The sequence below is a fragment of the Pygoscelis adeliae genome, unplaced genomic scaffold (assembly GCF_000699105.1).
Source record: "Pygoscelis adeliae isolate BGI_AS28 unplaced genomic scaffold, ASM69910v1 Scaffold424, whole genome shotgun sequence".
Taxonomy (NCBI): domain Eukaryota; kingdom Metazoa; phylum Chordata; class Aves; order Sphenisciformes; family Spheniscidae; genus Pygoscelis; species Pygoscelis adeliae.
The window spans coordinates 204,707-229,248 of NW_008824651.1; the positions used below are offsets into that span (position 1 = coordinate 204,707).

General features: G+C 36.4%; 1 protein-coding gene across 3 annotated transcripts in view; it reads left to right on the forward strand.

Annotated features, from left to right (window-relative positions):
- Window positions 1-234: 234 nt before the first annotated feature.
- ANKRD10 (ankyrin repeat domain 10) overlaps window positions 235-24,542 on the forward strand; it is a 32,167-nt gene continuing 7,859 nt past the window's right edge. The window contains exons 1-4 of one of the 3 annotated variants that reach the window (XR_663543.1): window positions 1,029-3,098; window positions 8,724-8,815; window positions 17,240-17,404; window positions 23,721-23,956. Coding sequence is in view for 1 of the 3 variants with exons in the window: in XM_009322523.1 (XP_009320798.1) it covers window positions 235-399; window positions 8,724-8,815; window positions 23,721-23,956 (493 nt within the window). In the remaining 2 variants the exon portion in view is untranslated. Of the gene's footprint in view, window positions 400-1,028; window positions 3,099-8,723; window positions 8,816-17,239; window positions 17,405-23,720; window positions 23,957-24,542 lie in introns of those variants that run through there. The other 2 variants (XR_663544.1, XM_009322523.1) reach the window with 2 other exon arrangements.

The window sequence follows — 24,542 nt, forward strand, 5'->3', positions numbered from 1 at the left end:
CCCCATCCTGAAAATAAATGTTGGAATTTGGTTTGGGGGGTGAGAATTAAGTACTTTTCAGGTATGGCCTATGGCCAGAGGAGGCGGAAAATCCTAATGTTCATATTCTCTCTTGTTTTGCATCCATGTAGTCTCACTAGTAAGTTTAGCTTTTCTAGGTTTTATGTATTTATTTATTTAGCGCATGCTAATTGTCATAGCACATCTGTGTAACATTTTTGGTTTTATTCTCTCATGTCTTTAAAGCTGGAGTGCCTAATGCAGTTAGTAAGAGCTGGAGCTTCTGTAAATGCCAGTACAACACGTTTTGCTCAAACACCAGCCCACATTGCTGCTTTTGGAGGACATCCACAGTGCCTGAATTGGTTGATTCAAGTGGGGGCCAACATAAACAAACAGGTATGGATTCACACATATTTCATGTCTGCATATAGTTTTGGAAGGAGTGTCTTGGTCCCTTTTTACTACATGTATGATCCTTACATTCACATACAGATATTTTTTTTTTAACATCAGCTGAAGTCAAATGACTTAATTATCAGTTACAGACCTTTTTCATTATAGTAGAGATAGGACTAATAAATGTCCTTTAAGCCACTAAAGGTTTGGAGAACATTTATTTTAGGAATTGACATCTTGCTGTTTCTTGAACAAAATGGTATGCTGCTCTGGTGTTGGCAGCATTAGCAAATACTCTGATATTGTAATGCCTCTTTAGGGGAAAGGCTAGTGAGGAATATCTTACTTATTCAATACACGAAGAATTGAAAAATTCACCACTACTTACAGAACCATGAGACCTTTGTGGTACTTCATGATTTAGTCATACATCTAACTAGTAAGGTCTGCCATGGTTTATTTTAAGGTGCATCTAGTTTCATACTGTTTCCCCTTTTAGATTATTTTTAAAGCTTTTCTAGTAACTTCCTGCAAATAGATCAGAAACATGTAGTTTACTAGCAATGAATGGCTGATTTTTTTTTCAAAAAATTTTTTATATATATAATTTTCCATTACAACTATTTATTTGGTAGCAGAGAGGGCATTAATATTGCAAAATTCCTGTAAAGGACTGTTGTACTCTGGTACAGTAACAGAATCAAGTGCTTAAAACTATCATGCTTTTGGAGAAAATGCTTGCAGTACTGAATGGATCTATTACATGTGCTGGGCATGCATAACGTGTGCCTTTATAGCAGTACTCAAAATTATTATTTATAATATTCTATGAGAGTAATTAATACTACAGCATATGCATTTACTAAAAGCTGTAATATAGCACAGCATCTGTAAAACGTCTGGTCTGTTAAATCTTGCATCATACTCTTCTTAAAATATTTAATGGCCAGACTCTGTTTTATATGCAGTAGAGTTAAGCTAAGTCTGCTGAAGAAGTTGAACATTTGCATTTTTTAGAGTTTGGTTCTTTTTTTTAATCTATGCAAAAATAAGAAATGGGGAAGTTTGTGTTGAGTTTTCAGAAAAGAAGGCTGGTGCATTGAGAACAGCTGTGAGACACCAGGAGAATTGTAGAAACAATGAAGGTGACTGGATGCAGAGGCTATAGATGGCATCTTCTCCTTGATACCTGACAAAAGTAACTTATGCAATAAGTTATTGCTCCATAGTGATAGAATCTTCAGAAGAGAAAATACAAGAACTATAAATGCATCTGGAGACCAGGTAAGAATGTAAAGAAATGGTGATTAGAGAGGAAACATGGCATGCACAGAATAAAGATTTACAAATATCTGCTAAATGAGAAGAGAAGAATGAATGAAAATGAATGAATGAGAAGAATGAAAGTTTCCAACTATGAGGATAAAGAGAAGAACTGACCAGTGAGGTTGAAATGGAGTTGAAGAACAAGCTTGCTGTCCTGGAACGTGATGGGGGAAAAAAATCACATCTAGTGAGTAAGGTTATAGCAAAGAAGAAAGTAGCAGCTAGCCCCCAAAAGAAGAGGAGAAGAGTACAGAGAGATCTCTCCATGGGCTGAGGGCAACATTGCAGATGACTGTAAAGGAAAGCAGAAGGCAGTATGATACGCAGTTAAAAGTAGACAGGAAGCTCATTCCAGCTTAAAGAAGTCACCAAGACTAGCCAGTGACTCAGGAGTCTTTATAAATTGATGGTGTGTCACCAGAGCAAATCCAAATAATAGATCTGTGGTCCTCTACAGGAGGAAGAGTACTGTGGTTCTCAAGTTTTCAAATGAGATACTGGTGATAGTATCCTGTAGACTTCTAAGGGCAGATTCGGGTATTGACAGGCAAAGGACACCAATATAGATAGTACTGAGAGTTGACACTGTGGAAGCCTTGTATGTTGTTGATGGTAGGCTCAAGTTACACTTGAATGCAATAACTTTTTTGCCCCCACAAAATATTAGTTGAACATACAAGAAGAGGTATTTTAGATTTGGTTTGATGATAAATAAAATGATAGTGCTGGTTAATTAAAATGGTAGCAGAATCAAAAAAGTCTCTTAAGGTCTTTGTTAGGATGCAACTGGTCAGTCACGCTGGTTTCACATGCACGAGCACTGAAAGCTAGACCGTGTACCTTGGTGATACCTATAGCAGCAAACTCATCCCACGGATATTTGGAGTGTTTCATACATGGCTATGTAAAGCATAATGCATGCTTTGCTCTCCCCAATTCCTTCCAGCTGTTTATTGAATTGCAGTCAAATTCTACTATCCTTGTTTGATTTGAACTGCTTAATAAATGATCTTGGTTCCTTATTTAACTTCCAAGCACTTTCAGGTGATCATCTAGGGCTTCCACCCACACTTTTGAGCTTTTGGAGCACTATTTCCTGATGTGTATTTTGTTTATTCCTTCCAGCTCGCTGACTGATGCTGTACTTCAAACAGACATAGTCACTGGCTAATGCTTGTGTGAGGACAAGTGTTCCATGGACACTGGATACAAAACACATGCTGAGAAAGATCTGGGAATACTTGATATTTAAACTAGTAAAACTTTCCTTCCAAACTGACTCCTGGTCATTGGCTACAGACTAACCCATCACCTCTGGAAAAAGAAAAGGATAGCTTCTGAAAAGGAATCCACTCGAGTCTCTCAGTCTTAACGTAAACCTCTGGTACTCAGTAGAATTTGCATGCACGCTTTCTCATATCTGCCCTGAGGTATTGTGTTGTAGCCCATGCTGCCTGCCCTGAAGTTTAGGAAAACTTGGAAATGCATATCTCAGTGCTGGTGACAGTTGCCCAGGACATTTCTCAGGCAGCAGCTATGAAGGACAAATGCTGAAAACCGCTTGTCCCAACTGTACCTTGCTCCCCAGATAAGTTCCGTGAGTATATCCTGTGGTGCCCAGCCCTGTTACATAACTGTATGTGCTGGCTAGAACCATCTCTCTCTCTTTATGATCGGTGGGCAGTTCTTCCCCCCCCAGGATCACCATAAAAATTCACAGGAGAAAGCTGAAGTGTCAAGCAATGACCTGCCCAGCAGTGGACTCAAGAGGAAGTCCTGTTATTTATTTTTTTCCTTCAGTGGGCAGTGCCTGCTAATAGTTCTTAATAATGTGACTCAAGACCTGCATTCATCTACCTGCCTGCTCTAGTTCACTGTAACAGTGTGACGTACTTTTGATTAAAAAAGCCTATTACTTCATTTAAATATATTTTCCCTCTAGCCTTAGCATAGTAAACATTCTGTTGTATGTTGCCTGTGTTGATAGGCCAAAAAACCAGTTTTGTGTGGCCTGTCTTAAGGGATAAGAAATACTGCATCCTTACAGGTGATGCCAACTTATTTTTCATCCAGCCCAGTTACCATCATGTGGCAGTGATGGCAGATAGATTTAGGAGGGTTAGACTACCCATGCTAGCAAGAACTGTAAACATGCTGTTATCCTTGGTGGGGAGGAAGAAAACACTCATTCCTCTGGTATGTTACAGTTTTGTATTTTAAACAACAATTTGGACTAAATCCAGATAAAAATATTCCATCGGTTCTCATCTGTACTCAAAATTCAGGAGAAACCATCATGAATTCAAAGCATTTTCAGCAAAGAATGAGGAAAAAAATGCTCAATATTCTCCAGCTTCTACTTCTTGGCTTCAGAAAGGGTAGGGTGCTGGGTCTAAGAAATTGGAACAGCTTGTGGAAATGTGATTAGCTGATAGAACTTGAAATTCAGTCAGTTGAGTTAAGGAATGGAGTTAGTTTTTATTTGTTGTCAGGTAAAATAGTGCTTCTGTGTCTTAGTCAGATATCTATACTAGAAGCATTTTACAAGTGTGTAGTGTTGTGGTTTAACACCGGTAGGCACCTAAACACCACACAGCCACTTGCTCATTTTGCTCTACACACACCCCCACCCCCCCGGTGGCTTGAGGGAGAGAATCGGAAGGAAAAAGTGAGAAAACTCGTGGGTGGAGGTAAAGACAATTTAATAGGTAAAAAAGGAAACAAAAACAAACCCAAGAAAATCAAGTGATGATAAAAAAATTTTTGAAAACCCCACACCTCAACCAAAAAAATCCCACAATTGCTCACCACTAGCTGACTGATGCCCAGCCAGTCCCCAGGCAATGACAGCCCTGGCAAACTCCACCCCCCCAGCTTTTTTTGCTGAGCATCATGTCATATGGTATGGGATACTCCTCTGGTCAGTTTGGGTCAGCGGTCCCAGTTGTGTCACCTCCCAGCTCCTTTTGCACCCCCAGCCCACTCAGCTAAAACGCTGGTGTGTTATCAACACTGCTTTGGTCACAAATCCGAAACATAGCACCATACCAGCTAATATGAAGAAAACTAACTCTATCCCAGACAAGACCAGTACACATAGTTGAAAGCTTTCAGTGTAAATGTGCATGGGGGCTTTTTGTTTTAAAAAGAAATACTTACAGGTAAGTAACTTTTTTTTTTTTTAAATGACAGGGGTGTAAAGGTACCAGTGAGTGAAATTAACTGAATCATATCCAGGGACTTGGAACTTGGAGAACAAAATGGGAAACTTGCTCTAAGTTCAACGAAGATCCTAAAGCCAACAGAAATTTGGATCCCAAAAAGACAGAAAGCAGGAAAATAGAGTAAAAATGGCTTTGGACTGAACTAAAAAAAAACCCCACATCTAAAAGAGGCCTGGGAATAAGCAGAGAGTTTGAGAAAAATATTTAATCAGTAGAGGAAATGTCTTTTGAGGTTAAGCAGCATAGTGAGGAAATGCAAACTGATTAATCAAGCTGAGATAGATGTACTGAGAAAATTTAAGCCAAAAAAGCAAAAGACTCTTCAGCCACATAAATAAAAAGAGAATAAGGAAGGAAACTAGATGCTTACTCAGTAAAATGAAATAGAAGTCAAAGGTAATCTAGTCATGACCCCAAGCTGGAGAAGACTGCCCGTGTCTTTGCAAAAGTATAGTCGTGCTCCTCCAAGGGAAATGAGGAAGACATTTGACAGCGGCAGGGAGTTGCAAAAAATAAATGTGCCTGTGATGCCTCATGACTCTCTTTGTCATTCTTCAGCACTGTACATAAAATACTTAGTCTTCACAGAAGCAAAGAAACTTGTGTTATCTTGAATGCTAAATTAATAAAACCTAATTGGTCTTCCTGCTCTTTTTTTTTTTACAATGCAACTTCTGGATTGTGAGACAAGTTTGGGCTGTTGGTGCAGCGTTACATTAGAAGGGTGAATGGGACCCTGAAAAGTTCTGCTCTAGATATGAAGCAGCCAGTACAAGTTATTGATGTTTCCCTTCCTGGAATATTATTACAGAAGGGATTATGTCAGACTGAAGCACATACGGGAACTGTGAACAATTCGAAGGATTGTGAGGTATTATCAAGGATAATTAGGAATTTGTAGAGCCCCTCAAAATAAAATAATTCAGTTTGCTCCACATAGCCAAAAAAGAGATAGGGAAGAGGTGTCTTATGCATGAAAATGTGCTAGCAATCTAGACCCCAGACTGTTCGCGGAAGCTACTTGGAAAAATCTCTGTTAAATTGCTTTTTCTGTTTGGTGCCATCCATTCCAATTGTTGAATCAAAACAGAATTGTTCTGAGCCTCATAGAGTACTTTATTTTCCTCTTTATGCATGATTTTGGATGTGTTGAAAAACAAGTAAACTTTAAAGCCATTTTTCAGTGGGAGATTCCCCCTCCCGCCTTTCAGTCTAGCTCATAACCCAGAGAGAATTTCTTCTTCGTAGAGCTAGGAGACTATTTCAGAAACTATTTCAGTGCAAATAGATTTGGTCCCATAGGAGAACTTCAAAAGAAGATAACATTAGTGATGACTGAAACTTAGGTGCCATAATTAAAACGAATGCTATAAAAATCTAAATCTATATAGTCTTGTCATTCTCTGAAGTATTTTCTCAGTTCCTTAGCTGTAGAGAAGAGACACGCTTTTCTGGGCCAGTGGCTGAAAGAAGCCTTTCTCAAGACATACATTCTCTTCTGAGATACTAACATTTTTCTGGTTGTTGGTGACAGGATTGTTGGCTGCTATGAGCTTAGCTTATTCTTGTAATGCAGTGGTGAGGAGTCCTTTTGCAAAGGTCTTCTTTCATCCTTTGAGCGTTTCCCCACAGCAATACTTCATAGTTAAGTTCTCTAGATCTTTTTGTGGGGCAACATGCTAGGTTTGTGGGGCTAGTAAAGATTTTTGTCATATGCATGGCTAGTTGAGCTGCCTTTCCCTGAACTGAACCTTATATTGAATTATTATTTTTTAAGTTAGGGTTGGGACTATAAATACTAATGCTGAACAAAAGAGGCAAATCACTTCTTTTCTACACTTTTACCTCTTTAACAAAAGGTAGGGGGGAAAGGAAACACTAACAAAATGATGAATCGAAGACAGCTTCCATGATGGGAAAATGTATTACACGATGAAGAAAACCTTCCTGGGTAAATAAGTGCCAAATGAATTTCCACGTATGACAGTTAATAAAATTGTGTCCTCTGTTAAACACCACTGTCTTCCTGAAACTTCAAGAAAAAGTTATAAATAGGAGAAACTATATACACTTCATTGAAAAGCAGTCTTCTATTCATCAGCTACAGACAGCCATTTTGGAAGAAGGGCTGTGTAGCTGTTTTCTAATCACTTAGGACTCCAAGGAGTTTTCTGCTCTTTTCTGTCCCCAAACTTTGTATCGGCCTCAGCAATTTTCCTTAGTTTATAAGAAGGTAAACTTTGTCTGGTACCGTTATTGTTCCCTGCTGGGGGTGCTAGGTGGTTCACTGTTTGGCTGAATATATGTCTTAAGCACTGGTAAACTGGCTTACCCTCAGTGAATTTGTGACTTGTTATAAAAATATTTTATCATGAAATAAAATTGGCAAGTAGAAAATAGAGAGTATATAATCCAAAATTAATCTTCAAGTTATATTTACATGGTCTAAAAGATGTGATTTAATTTCTCAGAAGCTTGGCAGACAATTTAAAACACTTGCTACCTTCTATCTATCAAGATGGTAGTATGATCGTATTTTGAATATATTCACATTTCAATTAGAGCTAAAGCATAACCAGTACCGTAGGGTTAGGTGTGAACTAAAGTACCTGATGTATTTCATACCGTTGTGTATGAAGACGCAAGTCAGTAAAGGTGCTGTGTTACTTTAATAGCTAGTGTTGGTATTTTAATAAAAGGAATGTGGAATCAAAAATTAGGCGCATACAGTTAGTACATGTTTAATATCAGTGGAGCAGACAAGTGAAGTCTGTCAAAAATTTGGAGAGAAAGAAAGAGGATGGGGAAGAAAGGAAAAAACTTGCTATGCATTGGAAGTGTTGAGGACTGTGATAATTAAATCACATAACAAACCAGTAGCTGAATATTTACTTGGTACTTCAAGGCCATATTTCATTACAGATTCTTCTCTGTGGTTCTTAATACTAATGGTTAATTGCAAGTACTGAATTTCATCTGCAGCCTGTAGATCATGGTATTTACCTGCTGCTTGCCAGTTGCATTTGTAAAATTGCTGCAGATTCTTCCTGTTATCTGTGAAGATAGTTTGTAGAGGGGAGTTGTCTGAAAAGCAGTACACTACTCCCAGTATGTTTGCACATAATATGAAAAGATTAAATGATTGGACGTGCTGGTTTACAATAATGGAACGTAAATGGATAAAGATAGTCGGAAAAGAAAAGCGTATAGGACATGAGTCAATGTGTATGTCCCAGGAGAGAGCTGGCCTGTGAACTCCGGGCATGCTTATATTACAGTAGAGTTATGCATACATATTCCTCACCTGGTGAGTATTTATGGTGCAGTGCAGTACTGCGTAAGTGTGTCAGCAAGATCTGAAAGCAGTATAGGCCCACAAACTTGGCCATGCTGCTTCTGAATTCAAGATGGCTTGCTCAGTCCGACATCTTGGGAAACAAAAGTGCTAGGAAATAAAAGTGTTAGAGTAACTTGTTATAGTGGTATGTTGCAGGGGGGTTTAACAAGTTTTTCTGAATATGCCTGCTGATTACCTAGTTATTGGATAAGGCTTACCTTGTGAGTTAGATGCCCTTAGTGTTATTTCTTGTTAAATATCTAATGTACGTGACAGCCTACTGCAAACTTTAAAATAATAATAAAGTATCTGATGCATTTGCTAGCTAATAAATGCTGCTTTTATATATCTGTTTCTTAATTAAAGTGAGTAATTTAAAAATAAGATTTTAATTTTTAGTAAGATTATGCTTGACAAAATGTAGTTTGTCTTTACAGGATTATGTTGGTGAAACTCCTATTCATAAAGCAGCACGGTCTGGTAGTATGGATTCCATAAGTGCCCTTGTGGCTCATGGTGCGCAAATAGAGTAAGTGAGGTATTTTTTTTGTTGTTGATTGTTGTGTGTTTAGTTAACTAACTTAGACCAGTAAACATAGATACTAATGTCAGAAAGAAAAGTCAAAACAGCAGACACCTGATTAAAAGACAGCTAGACATGTTCAACTGTAATGCTGCCCAAGATGTTTTGCGTGTCTAGTAATAAAGTTTATTTTACTTAACTGATACCAGTGTGCTACATTAGTATTGCATTTATATCTGATATATTAAAGTATTTATCACTCTTCTGTCAGATGACCCCAAATTGTACACTTTATCTAGCGTGTAGTTATTTTTTACAACAAATTTACACCTTGCACCGGTGAATAAATACAGAAAACAATGCAAAAGCAACATTATGTGCAAAATAGCCTCTCACACACTCTTAGCCATTAGTTTAATACTGTTTGTTAGTATATTGTGTATTTGCCGTGTTAACTTTTTTCTTTAAAGGTTTATGTACTGCAAAAACATTCAGAAAATCTCACAAACTTTTGCAACTTACAGCATGGACAAAATGGATGCAGTTTTCACCTAGAAATGTTGAGTATAAGCTCTATGGCTTATAATAATGTAAATACTTTAGCAATTTGTTTTAATTAGAACTAGCATTATTATCTTAAATGGTAACTAGTTACTGTATTTTAACCTGCAATATGAAACTTAAGTTGTAAGTGAAGTAAGAATCATGTAGTTAATTTCTTGTTTTACCCTTTGGTTTCCATCTTACTGTTTTTGTAATGCTGCCCTGATAAATCTACCATAAAATTTAACTCTTTCAATGGTATCATAGAGTATTCAGGAAATATAGTACCTTTTAAGTTAATAGTAATGAACAAATTGCTTTATATGAAGAGATCGCTTCATAGAAAAATGACACTGAAATAACTTAGGCAGCTGTCTCAGTTATTGACAAGTTCATGAAATCAGTCTTAAATTTATAAATTCCCATTTTGCACTCACTTTCAGATATCTTAAGATAAACTTGGATTTAAATTTACTGTGGAATTGAGCAAACCTTAATTATCATCATCAATTAGTATGTAATCTTGTGATTTTTACAAAGTATCCAATCAAAAGAGAAGTTGTGGAACTGCATAAACAATGTGAAATGAGTGAGTTAAGAGTATGATGTAAAGAAGAGGACGTGTTACATCCATAGGACTTTCAAAATAAGTAGCTGAGTAACTGGGGTTGGAGATGTGGCTGCAACTCTAACTTACAGAACTAAAATCTTGCTTCTTAAACATCGTATTTGCAAGCCATAGGCAAAACATTTCTGTAAAACTTGGAGAGCAGTATCTGCCTTTGACCAAAGCTATTTGCAGCAGAAGTAGCGTAGGTTTATAGCAGTTTTAGTGAACAGGAAATAATTTGAATTCTCAGTTTTCTAACTTAGAATTCCATCTGTGTTTCAGTAGGATAGACTTGTCACAAGTTCTATAGGTAATTAAATACCAGATCCTCTCCAGGAAATGGTAAAATCAGGGATGCAAAGGGAATAGGCTGGTGGGCAACCCATGTTTAGTCATTTAGAGGGTCAGGACTTGGCCCTGTCAACTGAGCGAGCTGGCTATTGCCTGATTGGGGTGAGGATTTTTTTCCATAAAATCTAGCTTCCAGGCTCAGTATGTTAAATTAGGCCAAATCCACGTATATGCTCTTGACATCGATTAATTTTGGGTTATCTGGGTTTGAAAACTGGCCCCATATCTCTAATGGTTATGTTGATTTCATGATTTTTGTAACATCTTGAAAATGTAGATGCTCTGAAAGTTTTGATTCCTTTATTTTATGGCTTCAGTTAGAAGAAAAGGAGAGGGATTTTATCCACATATTTGAGTTCTAATTTGTATATATTAACTGAAATAATAACTGACTATATAGGACCAAGCAAGAATTTTATTAAATACAGAACTAAGCACTAACTAGAACTAAAGTACAGATCTGTACTGATCATGAATATGGCCTTTTTAAATGGGGATTAGATCTTCTAATCCAATTTTTTCTTTATTTCTTCATATAGTTACGGTATCAAAGTCTAGTTAGGTGAAGGTGCAGAGAATATCGCTTGTGACTGCAAATAGTCAAATATACTGCTTATACCTGATATTTATAGTATACATCAAGTATTGCACCATCCCTATTTTTTTTACAGAAAGTAGAACAGGGATGTTAAGATTTCATTATTACACGAACACTAGTAATCAGTAGTGTAATATTGCAAGAAATGTATTTTTTATTAATGAGGGATTATTGAAATACTGCTGTTAAAATTAAGTACTTGGACTAGTGTAATCTTTGATACCAGTGTTTACTGTATTTCTACTTTATTCACTCCTTTGGTTATATTGGAAGCCAAAGAATATTGACAAATAGTCCAATAAGGATAAAAGTAAAAATTTTAGTTTGAATAAAATTGCCTCACTCGAATTGTTTTAGTTTACTTTATTTCAGGCTTGTTAGTGTATTGCTTTGACAGAGAAATACAGTATGTTGCAGTCTCTAAATTTCGTGAAGTTGTTGCATTGTTTTCCTAATTGATGAGAGAGAATTTGGGTCTCTATTCCTGTGTAAATTTTTAATAATATTAAAAAATAATAATTGTACCCTAGTGAAAATATTTTGATTTTTTTTGTGGTATTTACCTTCTCATTTTAGCTGAAGCATATTCTGTGCACAGTATGTCCTACAGCCATAAAAATGGTTGCTCCACTAACTATGGTATTCATGGACCCTTGAAGAGGGGGAAGCAGGTGGTCACAATGTCCTCATATGAGTGAAAAGGTTTGCTGTGTAACTGACTTTTTAATGTGGATAGTACCTTTTAAAGTATCCATAATAACTGCTGGATTTTCACTAAAAAGCATAATTATGCAATTTCTGTATGGTTAATTGTGTATTATTTATCATGGTGACAAACAAGTGTCCACAGCTCTTTATGGAGGAAAAGCCTTCTTGGTGCCATGTTTTGTTTTGCTCTTTTACGCTATTTTTTGAAATGCTGGGTGTTAATATAGTTTCATAGATTGCATCACAGCGTATCTATAAAGATAAAATTCAGCTATAAACACAGGACAGTGTTGAATTAAAAAAAACAATAAGCAGATGCAGCTGTTAATTATACTGATTTGAACTTCTTCCGGTTTCATGTCTGTTTTCATGCAGGTCATTTGTGCATTGTGTCCACTTATTTCTGAATAAAAATTCTTCTGCAACTGTCATTTGAACAGTTGTGTATTCCTTAGTGACTTGATTTAGAGCTAGGAGAGGAGTTTCAAACACTGTATTATCCTGGGATAAAGAGAAGTGTAACTTGTGGGACAGGATGTGGCTTGGTATGCATCCATCCAATTGAACACAAGTACTTGCTTGCTTCAGAGTTTTGTTGATCAAAATGCTTCAATAGTAGCATAGGAAAGCTTTTTTATTTCCCTGCCAGAAATCTTAAGTTTTTTTTTTTAAATTGATTTGTATACCGTGATTGGATGCTACAAGACCCCGAAGAGATGCTTTCCTTTCTGGTTTCTTATACTCTGGTCTCCAGGTTCGGGGAGAATAACTGACATGCTGGGATAAATATACCAGTACATCTGTTTCTACCAGATGATAGATTCATATCGTGATGTTGATCTAGTTTAGGCAGACGCTTCAGCCGCTTTCTCATTAAAGCTGTCTTGCATTCATTTGAATGTGTAAATTCACTCCTCCTATAATGCCAGAAATGTTCTATCTCTGGTATTTAGTTTTTCAGCAAAAACTTTATTCACATTCTTTGGCAGTGGCTTAATTTTAATTCTTCTTTGCAAATTTGTGTGTCACGAACTGCATTGTGTTGTTTAAAAAAAAGCATCATTAATTTCTTTTTTCTTCTTCACAACTGCTCTCCATCCTCCATAACGGAAATCGGTCGAATGTGAATTTTTTTAGTGCTGCTAGATTAGCCCTTTGTGAAATTCTTGTCATACATTTCTGTTTGAAGTCTGTTTCACATTTTAATTATGATCACTCCTGTGATATCTCAGCTTTTGTTCTTCTCATTTGTACTTTTGAGACTTCTTGACTTTCTGAAATTCAGTCACCTTTAGTGAAGAGACAGAGGAAGAGTGATGTGTAGAATTCATGATGATAACGCAGAAATCAGCCATTCCTTTGTGTCGTAAACCCTCAGTTCCTTTTCAGTCTGGAGGGGAAATTTAACATGGCCTATTCTCTTGAAGGGCCTCAGGGTTCAGAGATGTCCTCCATTAGTTTCTGGATTTCTTCCTGATTTCTTAAAATCTTAGCAGATACCTGTAGATTTTTAACATTGTGTGTTTTTCTTACCTAGCTAACTTAACTACCAAACTTCTAATATTGAACTGCAGTCCATTTCTGGTGTTAATGTACTTGTGAAGTGCCATTACTATGTCATCTTTTTACTTCAGAAGCTGTACTGCTACATTGATTCAGTGTAGAAGAATCAACATCCTACTTTCTTATGGTCATTAACCTCATCTTGAGAATAATGCTTTGGGTTCTTACTGATTATTTGTTTAGGAATAGGATTTAGGTGCTTTTTCAACCGAGTGGTTCTTATCTGTTAATTAGTATATTAATATTTATATAATCTGTTTGGTACTTTTCAAACTCAGACTACTTCATACACGATTCTTTTTGCAAACTCGATTGCTCTCCAGAGAGCAGTTAAATTGCTGGATTAACTACTGTTGTTGCATTATTAGACAGTGCAGTATAGTTGAGGAAAAAATGTGGCTGTTCTTCTTTCATTGTATATAATAAGCATTTTATCATTGTATATAACAAGCATTTTAAGGGCCGTCACTGTAGTCGTCTTGTAGTGACCATTCTGCAGTATGGAGGCTACAGGTGTTGGAATCCATTCTTCCTTCCCCGCTTAACGTACATTCTTATGGAAAGGCAAAGTCAAAGTGGTTTGTACATTTCAGTGGTGAAACTCTTAATTCTCCTGCAAAATAACTACAAGTAAAGCTTGCTAATTTCTTCCATGTTTGGTTTCACGCTTGATTGCCATTGTTGTAGAAGAACTTAACGTGGTTTCTAGGAGGTTGTGACCATGAAGTAAGGCGGTAATTTGGGTTTAGTCTGAAGGAAAGGTTTGGAAATACTGACGCAGAACATAAATGCATGGATAAGTGATATATCAAAAGGTGGAAGAGAGAGGCTCAGTCTTACAGTAAACCAGGATGGAACAGGGTAGTTTTCAGTTACAGCTCTTCTGAATAATTGCAGGAAGCTGAGGCGAACTCTTACCGCTGAGTTCCTGTTCGGTTTGAGAGTGGATTATTCTTAGTGGGGATGGAATAACAACAGTAGTTACTGACATCAGTTCAGAAATAGGGAAGAATGTGAGAGGTTGTACTTTTTATGAATAAAGTTAAATCCTTTGTTAAAGGAGTGATATTTTGTGACCTTTCTGGAACATAAAGGAAGTTCACAGGATATGGGTCAGCTTGATAGGGGAGCTTATTCATTAGTGGCAAACCTTTGTGATTTATAGGACTGGTTTCTCTGCTTTTCTTCAGTCCAAAAGAGCTGGATAAGGAACATAGTAGTGTTACCAAGACTTTTAAATGAGGATAGCTCAGATTTCTGACAGGAATGTTAGGATTTTTTGTTTGGAGTGATCTGCCTTCACATACAGTACTGTGCTAATGTTCACTGTGCAGCTTCCCTTCAGATAGGTTATTTTTTTCTGCAAGATATGCTGTTACTGGCAACAGAAACCTGGGTGCGGTGAAGTCAGGTGGAGAAACCAAAGTGTTATGAAGTGGAACTTGGCCAGAGCACAAGTTAGATACAGTGGAAGAAACAAGGGTGCAGTGTGTTCCCAAATACAATAGTCTGATTAGTTCTGATAGTTAGTCCAGACATCGATGGTGGTGATGATCTGTACGGGTGCTGTGCTTGATCTGCTGATACTTTTTGACTGGATATGCGATGAGAGAATTGTTACTTGCAACACGTCTGCTCTACCTTCTGCTGTGTTGATTTGGATTTCGTTTGCTATTCTAGTTTGTGTCTTTTCAGTAAAGTTGATCATAGTTCAACTAGTACCTTTGAACCTGGACAAAAAACATGAAGCAGTTGTGGCATGGCCCAGAACATGCTCAGGTTGGCCAGAAAAAGTTTTATAATGTGTGTCATGTGCTACAGGTTACAAAATATATCTCATTGCATGGTGGCTTCACAAACCCTGGAAGAGCTTTGGCAGCTGTCACTTAGGGAAAACGTTACTCTTCTGTTTCCTTCTTGTATTTTGCTTGATGTTGCTCATACATGGTAGATAAATTTTTCTTTTAAATGGAGAAAAATCTAGGTTAAAAAACTCTTTTGTGAAGCTCATTTAAAGTGGTCTTATGCACTTCAGTGGTTTCTTAATCCGAAAGATCCTCTGTCTGCTTGAGTAAGAACATCAAGTTATTTTTGTCACAAAAACTAAAATTTTGTGTCGTTTGATAGTCTCCCTCTCCATGCCTGTTATGGGAAAATAATGAATCCATCTAATACCTTTAGTCCTTTCATTCTTGATTTTTTTTCCCCCTTTTGGCACAAAAATACTTTAAAATTCATTTACCTCTTCTTTAGTTTCATTCCCAAGCTCTTGCTGTCCATACTTCTTGTACTAAATCTCTTGAAGTTTCTTCTGTGCTTGGCACATTTGAGAGAAGCTTGCTTTCTTAATTTTTCTAGTTCTAGTCTATCATTGGTTTTCGGTTGGTATGTTGAGGAGAAATAACGTGATTTTATTTACTACTAGAAGACATCTTGACAGAATCTGCGTTGCAAGGCTGTTTATCTTTTCAAGTCAAGAGTTTGCACTGAACCTTTCCTTAATAGTCTTCCATAATGCTTTCCTTATTGTAAGCAACTATCTGCAGTTCCTGGTCTGTTTCTAGAAATATGATAGCAGCAGCAATGATAGTTTTCATTTTCGTAAAGCTGGCTGGCTAAGTAACTCTCTTATATTGTCTTTGGAGTTAAAGTGGCTGCAGTACTAAAAAGGTGCTTATTTGGAATTCATTTTTGCTAGTGATCTGGGAAATACTTACTTTCCTTTTAATAGGGAAGATCTTTTCTGTTATGCTGTATTGCAACCAGACTGTTGTTTTAAGAGTTACCACAGTCTTTCATACCTTCCTTTTGTGAGTTGTGTTTAGGAATCACTTCTTACATAATCGGATATGAATTTAAAAATATTGTTGATTGCTGATACCAGGCAAAGTCAGATAGACCTATATTATTCAGGCAAAAGTTTACTTGGAAATATGAATCACTTTTACAAGAGAGAATGAAAAATCAAAGTCCACTGTTTGAGGTCTTCCTTAAAGCATAAATTGGAATACAGGTACAGCAATAAATCACCACCTGATGGTGATGCTTGTAGTAATCCTAATGTTGCCTACCATGGTTAATGAACTCTTTCTTCTGCCAGCATTTGCTCAGTCATGAGTTGAAGTATCTAGGAGCTGATTATAGCTGCATAATTCGTAGAGAACCTTGATTTTGATGTGAAAAAAGTGGCTTCACAAAGAAGAGCTTCCTTCTTTCCAGTATATTCGCCTTGCTATGATTTTGGAGGCTGTTCTGAGAAACTCCACCGTTGTTTTTAAAAGTCGTGAAATAATTTCAGCTGCCACATGTTTTGTTGTGAAATAAAAACTTGGCACCAACTTGCGCTTTTGTAGATGCCCAGTATGTAATTCTAGCATGAATTTTTATAGCTATCCCCAGCAGTGACACACGTCTGTTTAGTTAAGAGTATTTTTCTCCTGGTATCTGGAAAAAAAAAGTTTGAAACTATTTCGCAACTTTTGTATTTGGACACCAAAGGGTTAAAACACTTAAAGTTCAGTATTTTAAAATTATTTTGCTTTAGAAATTTTAGACTAGTATACTGATGTTTATATAGGAAACGTTTTTTTTCTCACTGTGGGCGTTTTAGTGTTCTGATCTTTTTTTTCTCTTTCTTCTTTTGTTTTGTTTTAATCCTTGTATCTGCTAATTTTTGTATAGGAATAGTTACTAATTCTTTTGAGATACAGCCTACTAAATTTAAAGTAATTGAAGCCATGAGTTGACCGGTAATTTTAATCCATTCTATATAAATTTCAGTGAAGAACTGACAAATTGGTTTCAGGATGAAAGTAATAATGCTTTAAAGGCATAAAAGGCTTAGTATCTTGTTGTTAAGGTGGTCACATGATAATGGCTTACATATTGAATAATGTGCTACAGCACTTCATGTATGTTAATGTAACTTTTAATCTTAATGTTGCCTGCAAATATGTGATCCCTTATGGTATAAGTTTCCTGTTTATGCACCATTGCCCGTTTAAATCAAACAGAAGATTCTGAAACTGTAAAAACTACACATGTCAATGTTTTACAGCTACGTAATTCGAATTGACTTGATTTTTTCAAGTAATCCTAGAAAGGGGGAGCATTCCATATAGAAACTGCTGAAACTGCCACAGGTGCTTCTCCGAAAACCTTACAGTTGTGGCATTGAATGTTCAGTATCGCTTCCTTTCTGCACACAAGGCATACTGTTGAGGTATTTGTTGCGGTGATTGGTTTTAATGCTAATCTAGGAATTCAGATATAGAATCTATAGATTTGCATGCTTTGCTTACCCTAATTTACATTTATCTACATTTTTATTTGTAAACTAACAATAGATAAGTTGAGATCAGTATTTTTTAACAGATATTACATTGATATACGAAAACTGTGGTTTATTTTCTTAGATTGTCGCATGGCATTAACAAAAACACAGTAAGCTGTAGGTGATGTAATCACTATTTAAAATTAAACATTTAGGGGATTTTTTTTTTACATCTATGAATGTTTTTTTCAAAAAAATTTACTGTTGACTTTTTGTAGCAAACATTTGTTTTGTTTTTCAAGGTATGTGACATTATAAGTGGAAGATAGCGTATTTCAAATGTATTTCTATGTTAAAGACAGAAATGTACTTGCTTTTTTCCTCCAATAAGTATAAAAAATATGAACAATTGGAACAATTTAGAATCAAGTTCTTTCTAACTAAATTCAGTATAATTTATAATTCAATGCAAGAAGCACAAGTGTTTATCTTTTCTTTCTACAGATCCTTCTAAGTAAATTTTGTAAGTTATCTTGAAGTAAATCTTTCTTACATGAAGGTAGTTATATTTAAACAATTCTAAGTTTTGTTTTATTTGTTTTGGTTTTTTTACTTTCTATAACTTAATCATAGTAGAAGTGTCTTGCATATTTTTTGAGAGCTTGCCTCAGATTTTCTCCTTCCTTCAGTGAACTTCTCAAAACAACAAATTGTGGTTAGATTGAAATAATAAAAACAACCTCCTCAACTAAAGCTAAACTGAAAATTAACTTGACGTTTCTGTACATCAATCCTGTCTGGTCAGATAACATATTTATCTCTCTTGTTTTTGAACAACAATTTAATTACACTCACAGCCAGCATTTTAAAATACATTTCAGAAGAAGGAAATATAAACATATGCTTCATCGTGTCCTCTTTATAGCTGCTTTAATTTGATACCAGGACTGTCAGATGAACTGGGCCTTTAAAATGAGAGTTCTGATGATGTCAACCAAAGGGAGAAAAGCAGATTTAAGAAAAAAAAGTCCTCTTCATGCCAAGATTAGTCAGTTTTGAAGACTGCCTGCGGACATCACTTGATGGAAGAAGAAAAATGTGTTACAAGAGTGTTGTTTTAAGCACTGTAGGTGTGTGAATAAATGTATGTACAAAAGTCAGAGCTTTAACTCTTAATATCACAGTGCACGTTTTGAGTTTATTTATAAAACACCTGTCACTACAGAACAATTCAAGTGTTAAATGTCATCTGTCAAGGAACTTCAAGATCACCCTACTTCTACTCATCCATATCCAGACTTTCCTCAACTTTTCTCATGGATTTTTTTTTTTCTGTTTACAATAACTTTATAATATGAAAATGTATCTTTCTGATTACATTTGTCTTTCTTCTTTTGATTCGGAGTTAGCATCTCATACTTCTGTACTTCGAGGAAAACAGTATGTCTTTATCATTCGTAGCTCCTGGATTTTAGCCTACAAGAAGGCTGAGGGTAAATAATAGCGTGCTTCATGATTCTAACTCGTTTCTAGTAATAAGAATTACATGGAAATAATGAATAAACTATAAAGCAAAAAAATACTAAGTGAAAGAATCTTAACAGGACTCATTTGTTTTTCAAATACTCGAATTGCTTTGGAAATGATGCAAGGAATGTGTTTTCTGAGCGTAGAGTGAATTGACTTTCTGACCACTTACCAAAACTGCATTTAGTCCTGGGCAAGGTTAAGTAAGGAATTTTTGTCAGTTTGTCAGTTCAGGGCTTCATGTATGTTCCCTTGTGGATTAGGTGCCAAAAAGGGAATTGTCTCTTCAGAGCTTTGGTTTTCAGTGTCCCTTCTTCAGTTTTTCCACCTGTTCCTGTAGCTGGACTGACCTCCTTAAGAGATGTCTTTGGTTTTTGACTTTTTTTACTGGAGAGAGAGGGAATTAAGTTTTTGGAGCACAGCTGTCTGTTTTGACGGTAACTAGGTCAACCTTTAGAAAATACTGCACCAAGTCAATGAATACTATTTAATAAAAGACTGACTAATCGTAAAATGCATGTAACTTTTCAAGGCTGAGCCTGATTTTCTTTTCTTTAATAGGACTTTCTTCCATCCTTCCACACCTTCCTTGTTGGTAGCTTCTTCCTTCATAAGATCATCTTTGAAAAATATCAGTCCATGTAGCTTGTTATTTGCCTAGTCTTGTTTCAACTAGGTAGCCTAGCTTAAAGAAAAACCCTGAAAAGAAACATAAGCTTGTCCTCAAGTTCAGCATCTTTGCTGGGGGGGGGGAACAAAACCCCAAACAAAACAACAAACCACCCTGCAGGAAATTCCTGCATAACCAAAACCTGCAGGAAATTTCCTTACTCGTTTTTAAATTCTGAGTAATGCAGATACAGAAATAGAGCTGTCATATTTGCTGTATGATTAGCAGTAACAAAAGGGCAGCTTGCCTGAAGATTTAATATCAGCGTGTTCTGAGCTTTGCAGCTTCCGCTATTTCAAGGTGTTTAGGGTAGAAGATCAAAACTAGTACTGAAGGGATTTATTAATTTATAAAAAAACAGAGGGTGGGTGGAAAAGAGGATTTTTTTCAAGACACATGAAATTTTGAGGTATTTCTGTCCATGTTGTCCAACGGTTTACATTTTTTTTTTCCACTGCTTTTCTTTCACAGCCCGGGTCTTGAAGTTACTTTCAGTTATAATATCCTTTACCTAGTCAAATCCTTTTTCTTTATGTAGGCAACTATGAGAAATGAAGAAAAATACCTTTCAAGGGACATCTGTAATAACAGAAGTAGTTGAAAACTTACTTAAATATAGTGATTACCTCTCTGAGTTTCCTGCTTGTTGATTTATTTTTTTTTAACCATGCAGTACATGTCTCATATAGTCTACTTAATAGCCAAATGAATCTTCATTTATTACTCCTCCTTCTTTTCACTTGATAGTCAGTTTACATAAAATTGCAGTTCATAACCAAGGACTGACATAGGGATTACACATGAGAGATTGAACTCCTCTTACTCTTATGTGTAGTTGGGGCAGTGAACCATTTCTATTTTCATTCCTATAATGGAGTCTGTTTACATTAATGGCTTTTATATTCTTAGTTTATGGGCTAAGCTGAGGTAGCTGCTTCATTTTCAGACATTGGCAGCATTTGAGGTAGACCATACACTGCAGATTTAGTAATAGATGTGTTCCCAGTTCCTTGTAACTACTGCTGTAACAGGGTAGTACCACTCCAAGTCCAGACTGGCGCTTTTAAAGAATGGTCTAGTAGATGTCCTAGCTTTTTAATTCATTCGAGTACTCCACTTCAGGGTTTCTAGAAGGACTGTGTAAGACTGTATTTTTCTGTTATGCGCTCAGAATCCTCATAGTGATGGCAGTATTTCTACATGTTTTGGAAATCCATAAAACTATTCCAGTCTGGTAGAACTCTGTCATACCTGTTAAGAGCGTTTTCTTTCCTACTTTGTGCATGTGGCTAATTGAGTTAGCCATTGTTTCTTGGATTACTTGCATTTTGTTATGATGAGCTAGTATAGCACGGTTAGCTCTTGCTGCCTTTTGTGTTCCAATGACAGATTTTCCTCCTAGAGAAGGCTAGAAAAATCAGCTAAAGAAAACCAGCGTTCCCACTGAGAGGGAGCAGAGAGAACTTAACAGTTGTGTTCTCTTTCGTAGGAGTTGGCCAGACAGTTTCTAAAGTGATCTAGATCCTGTAATCTCCTTTTATTTGATTTAACTTTTTTCCCCTCTCTTTTTTTCATTACTAACTTCTGAACACAGGAAGTTCTCTTGAAATTGATAGGCTAAATTCAGATTCAGATTTTTAAGAGATACATTTCTAAACTCTCAGAAGCAAGAATGTTATATCCAATGTGCTTGAGTCCCTTGAAAACCTATGCAGTACTTCCAAAATACTCCTGTAGAGCAAGTACATCTTTGTGTACCTGTTAAGAGTAAGCTGTTCAGGAAGAGATGGGAAGAAGGGGACAGATCTAAAATTATCACAGGTCATTACATTTTAGAATCTGACAAACACTAACTTAAAGTTCATTTATTTTGTTTCTGGGAAACGAAACTTTTCTTTCCCGGAGTTTGATCGTGTAGCCTTACACACTTCCATCTTAGTTTGTACATCTCCAGATGCCTCTGGCAACTTACATCGACACTCCGTTGGGAAAGGGTGACTTAACTGTAGTGTGTCTTACAGTCCATTTTTCAAAGCAGAGATACTGTTCAATAACAGTTGCTAAGTAATTGAATTACTTACTCCTTGAAGTTTTATTAAATTAGGTGGTCAGTCAACACCATATTGTTTTGGTTGTTTTTATCTTTGCGTAACTTTAATTTGCTCTTGTTCAGATTTCCTTTACTGTCCTTTTGGGGCTCGCAAATTTGAAATGGATTCCAGAGAACCGAGCTATTCTTTTTGTTCAAAACAGATATGTTGAAATTTCTGTTTCGTAAATTGTAGTTGCATTGTGTTAGGTCCATACACTGCTACACAAGCAAATGAGAACTACCAAAAGAGTATTGAACGTTGGTTAGCAGGAACCTCAACAGGCCGTCTAGTTCAGCATGGGAAAGGATTGACTGCAGAATTTCTGAAATCATAATTTGCTTTTAAAACGAGGGGGGGGAAGAGAGCCCTGTGGAGATTCAGCGACCTTTATACTCTGAAACTTCCCCCTAATGCCTAACTTCAAATATCCTTTGTTCATGTTAATGCCATTCATATACTGCCTGTACTGGACGCACAGAACAGATTATTCTCTTTGCAGCCATCTTTTAGGTATTCAAAACCAATACCTCTACCTTGAGGTTTCATTTCTTTTGACTAACAAGGTTTTTCAGTCTTCTAAAGTCTTACTTTCTAGGCCACTCTTGGCTGCTGTTCTTTGGATTTTCACTAGTAGTCCAAGTAAATGTTGACTTAGAATATGGTAGTATGGAATGAAATTACCCTGATCTAGCCTAATGATTTTTCTGATTCTGTAGTATTTTGACTTACTCTTCCAAATTTTGTGTAATCGAGCTGTATCCATTTATGGGATTAGTCTTTCTGTAATAGTCAGTTTCTAAAGATTTTTTTAGTCTCATTTTATAGCAAATAAATTGCAATGATCTAAGAAGCAAAGCTGGGCTTTCTTTTCTTCGCATGAGCTAGGGTGAGTTGTTTTCCATTTCGTATGAGTTTCAACAGAATCGGATCTATTAATCTTCTGAATTCTTACTCTGTTGGCTGGTCTGTTTCTGGATTTTTAAGTAATGGACTTGTCTACTGAAGCCAAGAAACAAAAATTCAATTTTCTGACTAGTTAGATCTCTGTGGAAAGGCAGAAAAACCTTAGGAAGGGTTTATTGGCATCTTTCGCTTCATGATCTAGTTTTGTCATTTCTAGCCCTCTTGTCTCCACTTTTATGCACTTACTTATGAAGTTACCCTATATTTCCAAGCACAGACATACTGTATGTTTGTGTAAATGCATGTGATACAGCACTCTTTCAAATTAAACCTCTACATCTCTACATGTCCTACCTGATTTCATTTATAATCTCCTTGATGCATTAGAATATTCAAAATCCAGCGCCATTCTCTCGTGCGTGGAAAAGTCTTGGTTCAAATAACAAAAGTCCCAGCACTTATGATGTCACACACTTTGAAATGAGAAACAAACCAGAAAAAAAAAAAGTATAAGCAAAGCATAACTAAGTATAGCATCTTTATCTATCTATCTTTTTCTATATATGTATATATTTTATTGTTAGGAAGAATAGTGATGATGTTGTTACCTTAGAAACCAGAATGCCATGGACAATTGCCAAGTCATGTTAAGTTTGTTTTGAGTATTTGACCTTTTGCTCAAGTTAAAGCAATAGATTGCAGAATAAACTGCAGAAGATGGTAAAATTCAAGGCTTAAATTAGTCTGAAGTTTATGTAAAGATCGGATACTTCAGACTATTTTAGAATAAAGCCTTCTGAGAAGTTTAAATAGGAAGATGTTTTTTTTTAAGGCACATAGTATATTGATTTTATTTAAAAGTGTATTGTCTCCCAAATTTTGCTTAGAAGCCAGATATATGTGCGAAAAGTTAAGTTAGTTATAAAACTAAGATTGATAACTAATTTTTTAATGGAAATTTGCTAAGTGTATGTTTTCTCTCATCACCAACAGATAGATAGTCAGTAAGGGCAGCAGCAGCAGCAAGCTAGCTTGATGAATGAGTGTAATTCAGTTTCTTTGTATTGTACAGCTTGAGAAATGCCAGTGGCCTGACAGCAGCAGACCTTGCACATACCCAGGGCTTCCAAGAATGTGCCCAGTTTCTCTTGAACCTCCAGAACTGTCACCTGAATCGTTTCTATAGCAATGGCACCTTAAATGGGGTTCATCAGAATGCAGGTCCCAATCCATTCAGTGGTGGGACAAGTCGAAAGAGATCCTTTGAAGATACAGAGTCTGCTGGAGTAAAGAAGGCTAGAACGGAAGGTGAGACCCTAGAGGTAAAAGGGATGGGGTGATGCTGTTGCCGAGAAAGGAAAATAAACATTTTAAAGCCTTTCAGAGTGGGTGTTGAGTGTTATTGACAAACTCACGTACATATCTAAATTACATATTAATACAAGAAGCAGGTGAATACAGTTATTCCATGCCACAAGATCCCGATTCTCCCTGTCATCATCTTGGTGTGTTGAAATTTCTATTTCCAGAGAGTGCTAAAGTTACATGATGCCAAGAATAATATGCGGAAGAGTAGGAGCTGAAATTAGCTTCTACTCCTTCCTCAATTTCTTCTCCTTCAGGAGAGCCGAATAATGTTGCGTTAATTCACAAAGATGCCTGGATGTTCTGATGGTAATTTTCCACTTAGGGATTCATTCACAGTTCAAAAACTGTTTGATAGATAAGGTGGATGAAAGAAATTTAATGCGAAAAGGTTTCCCAAATCGTGAGGGATTATGTCTGTGACATGAAGTTAACATACCTTAAGTTTCCAGGATCATGTTCCAAGGGGAACTGATGTCTTACAGGAGGATGTAAGACTAGAATGAACCTTAAGGAGTCCTATTCAGCC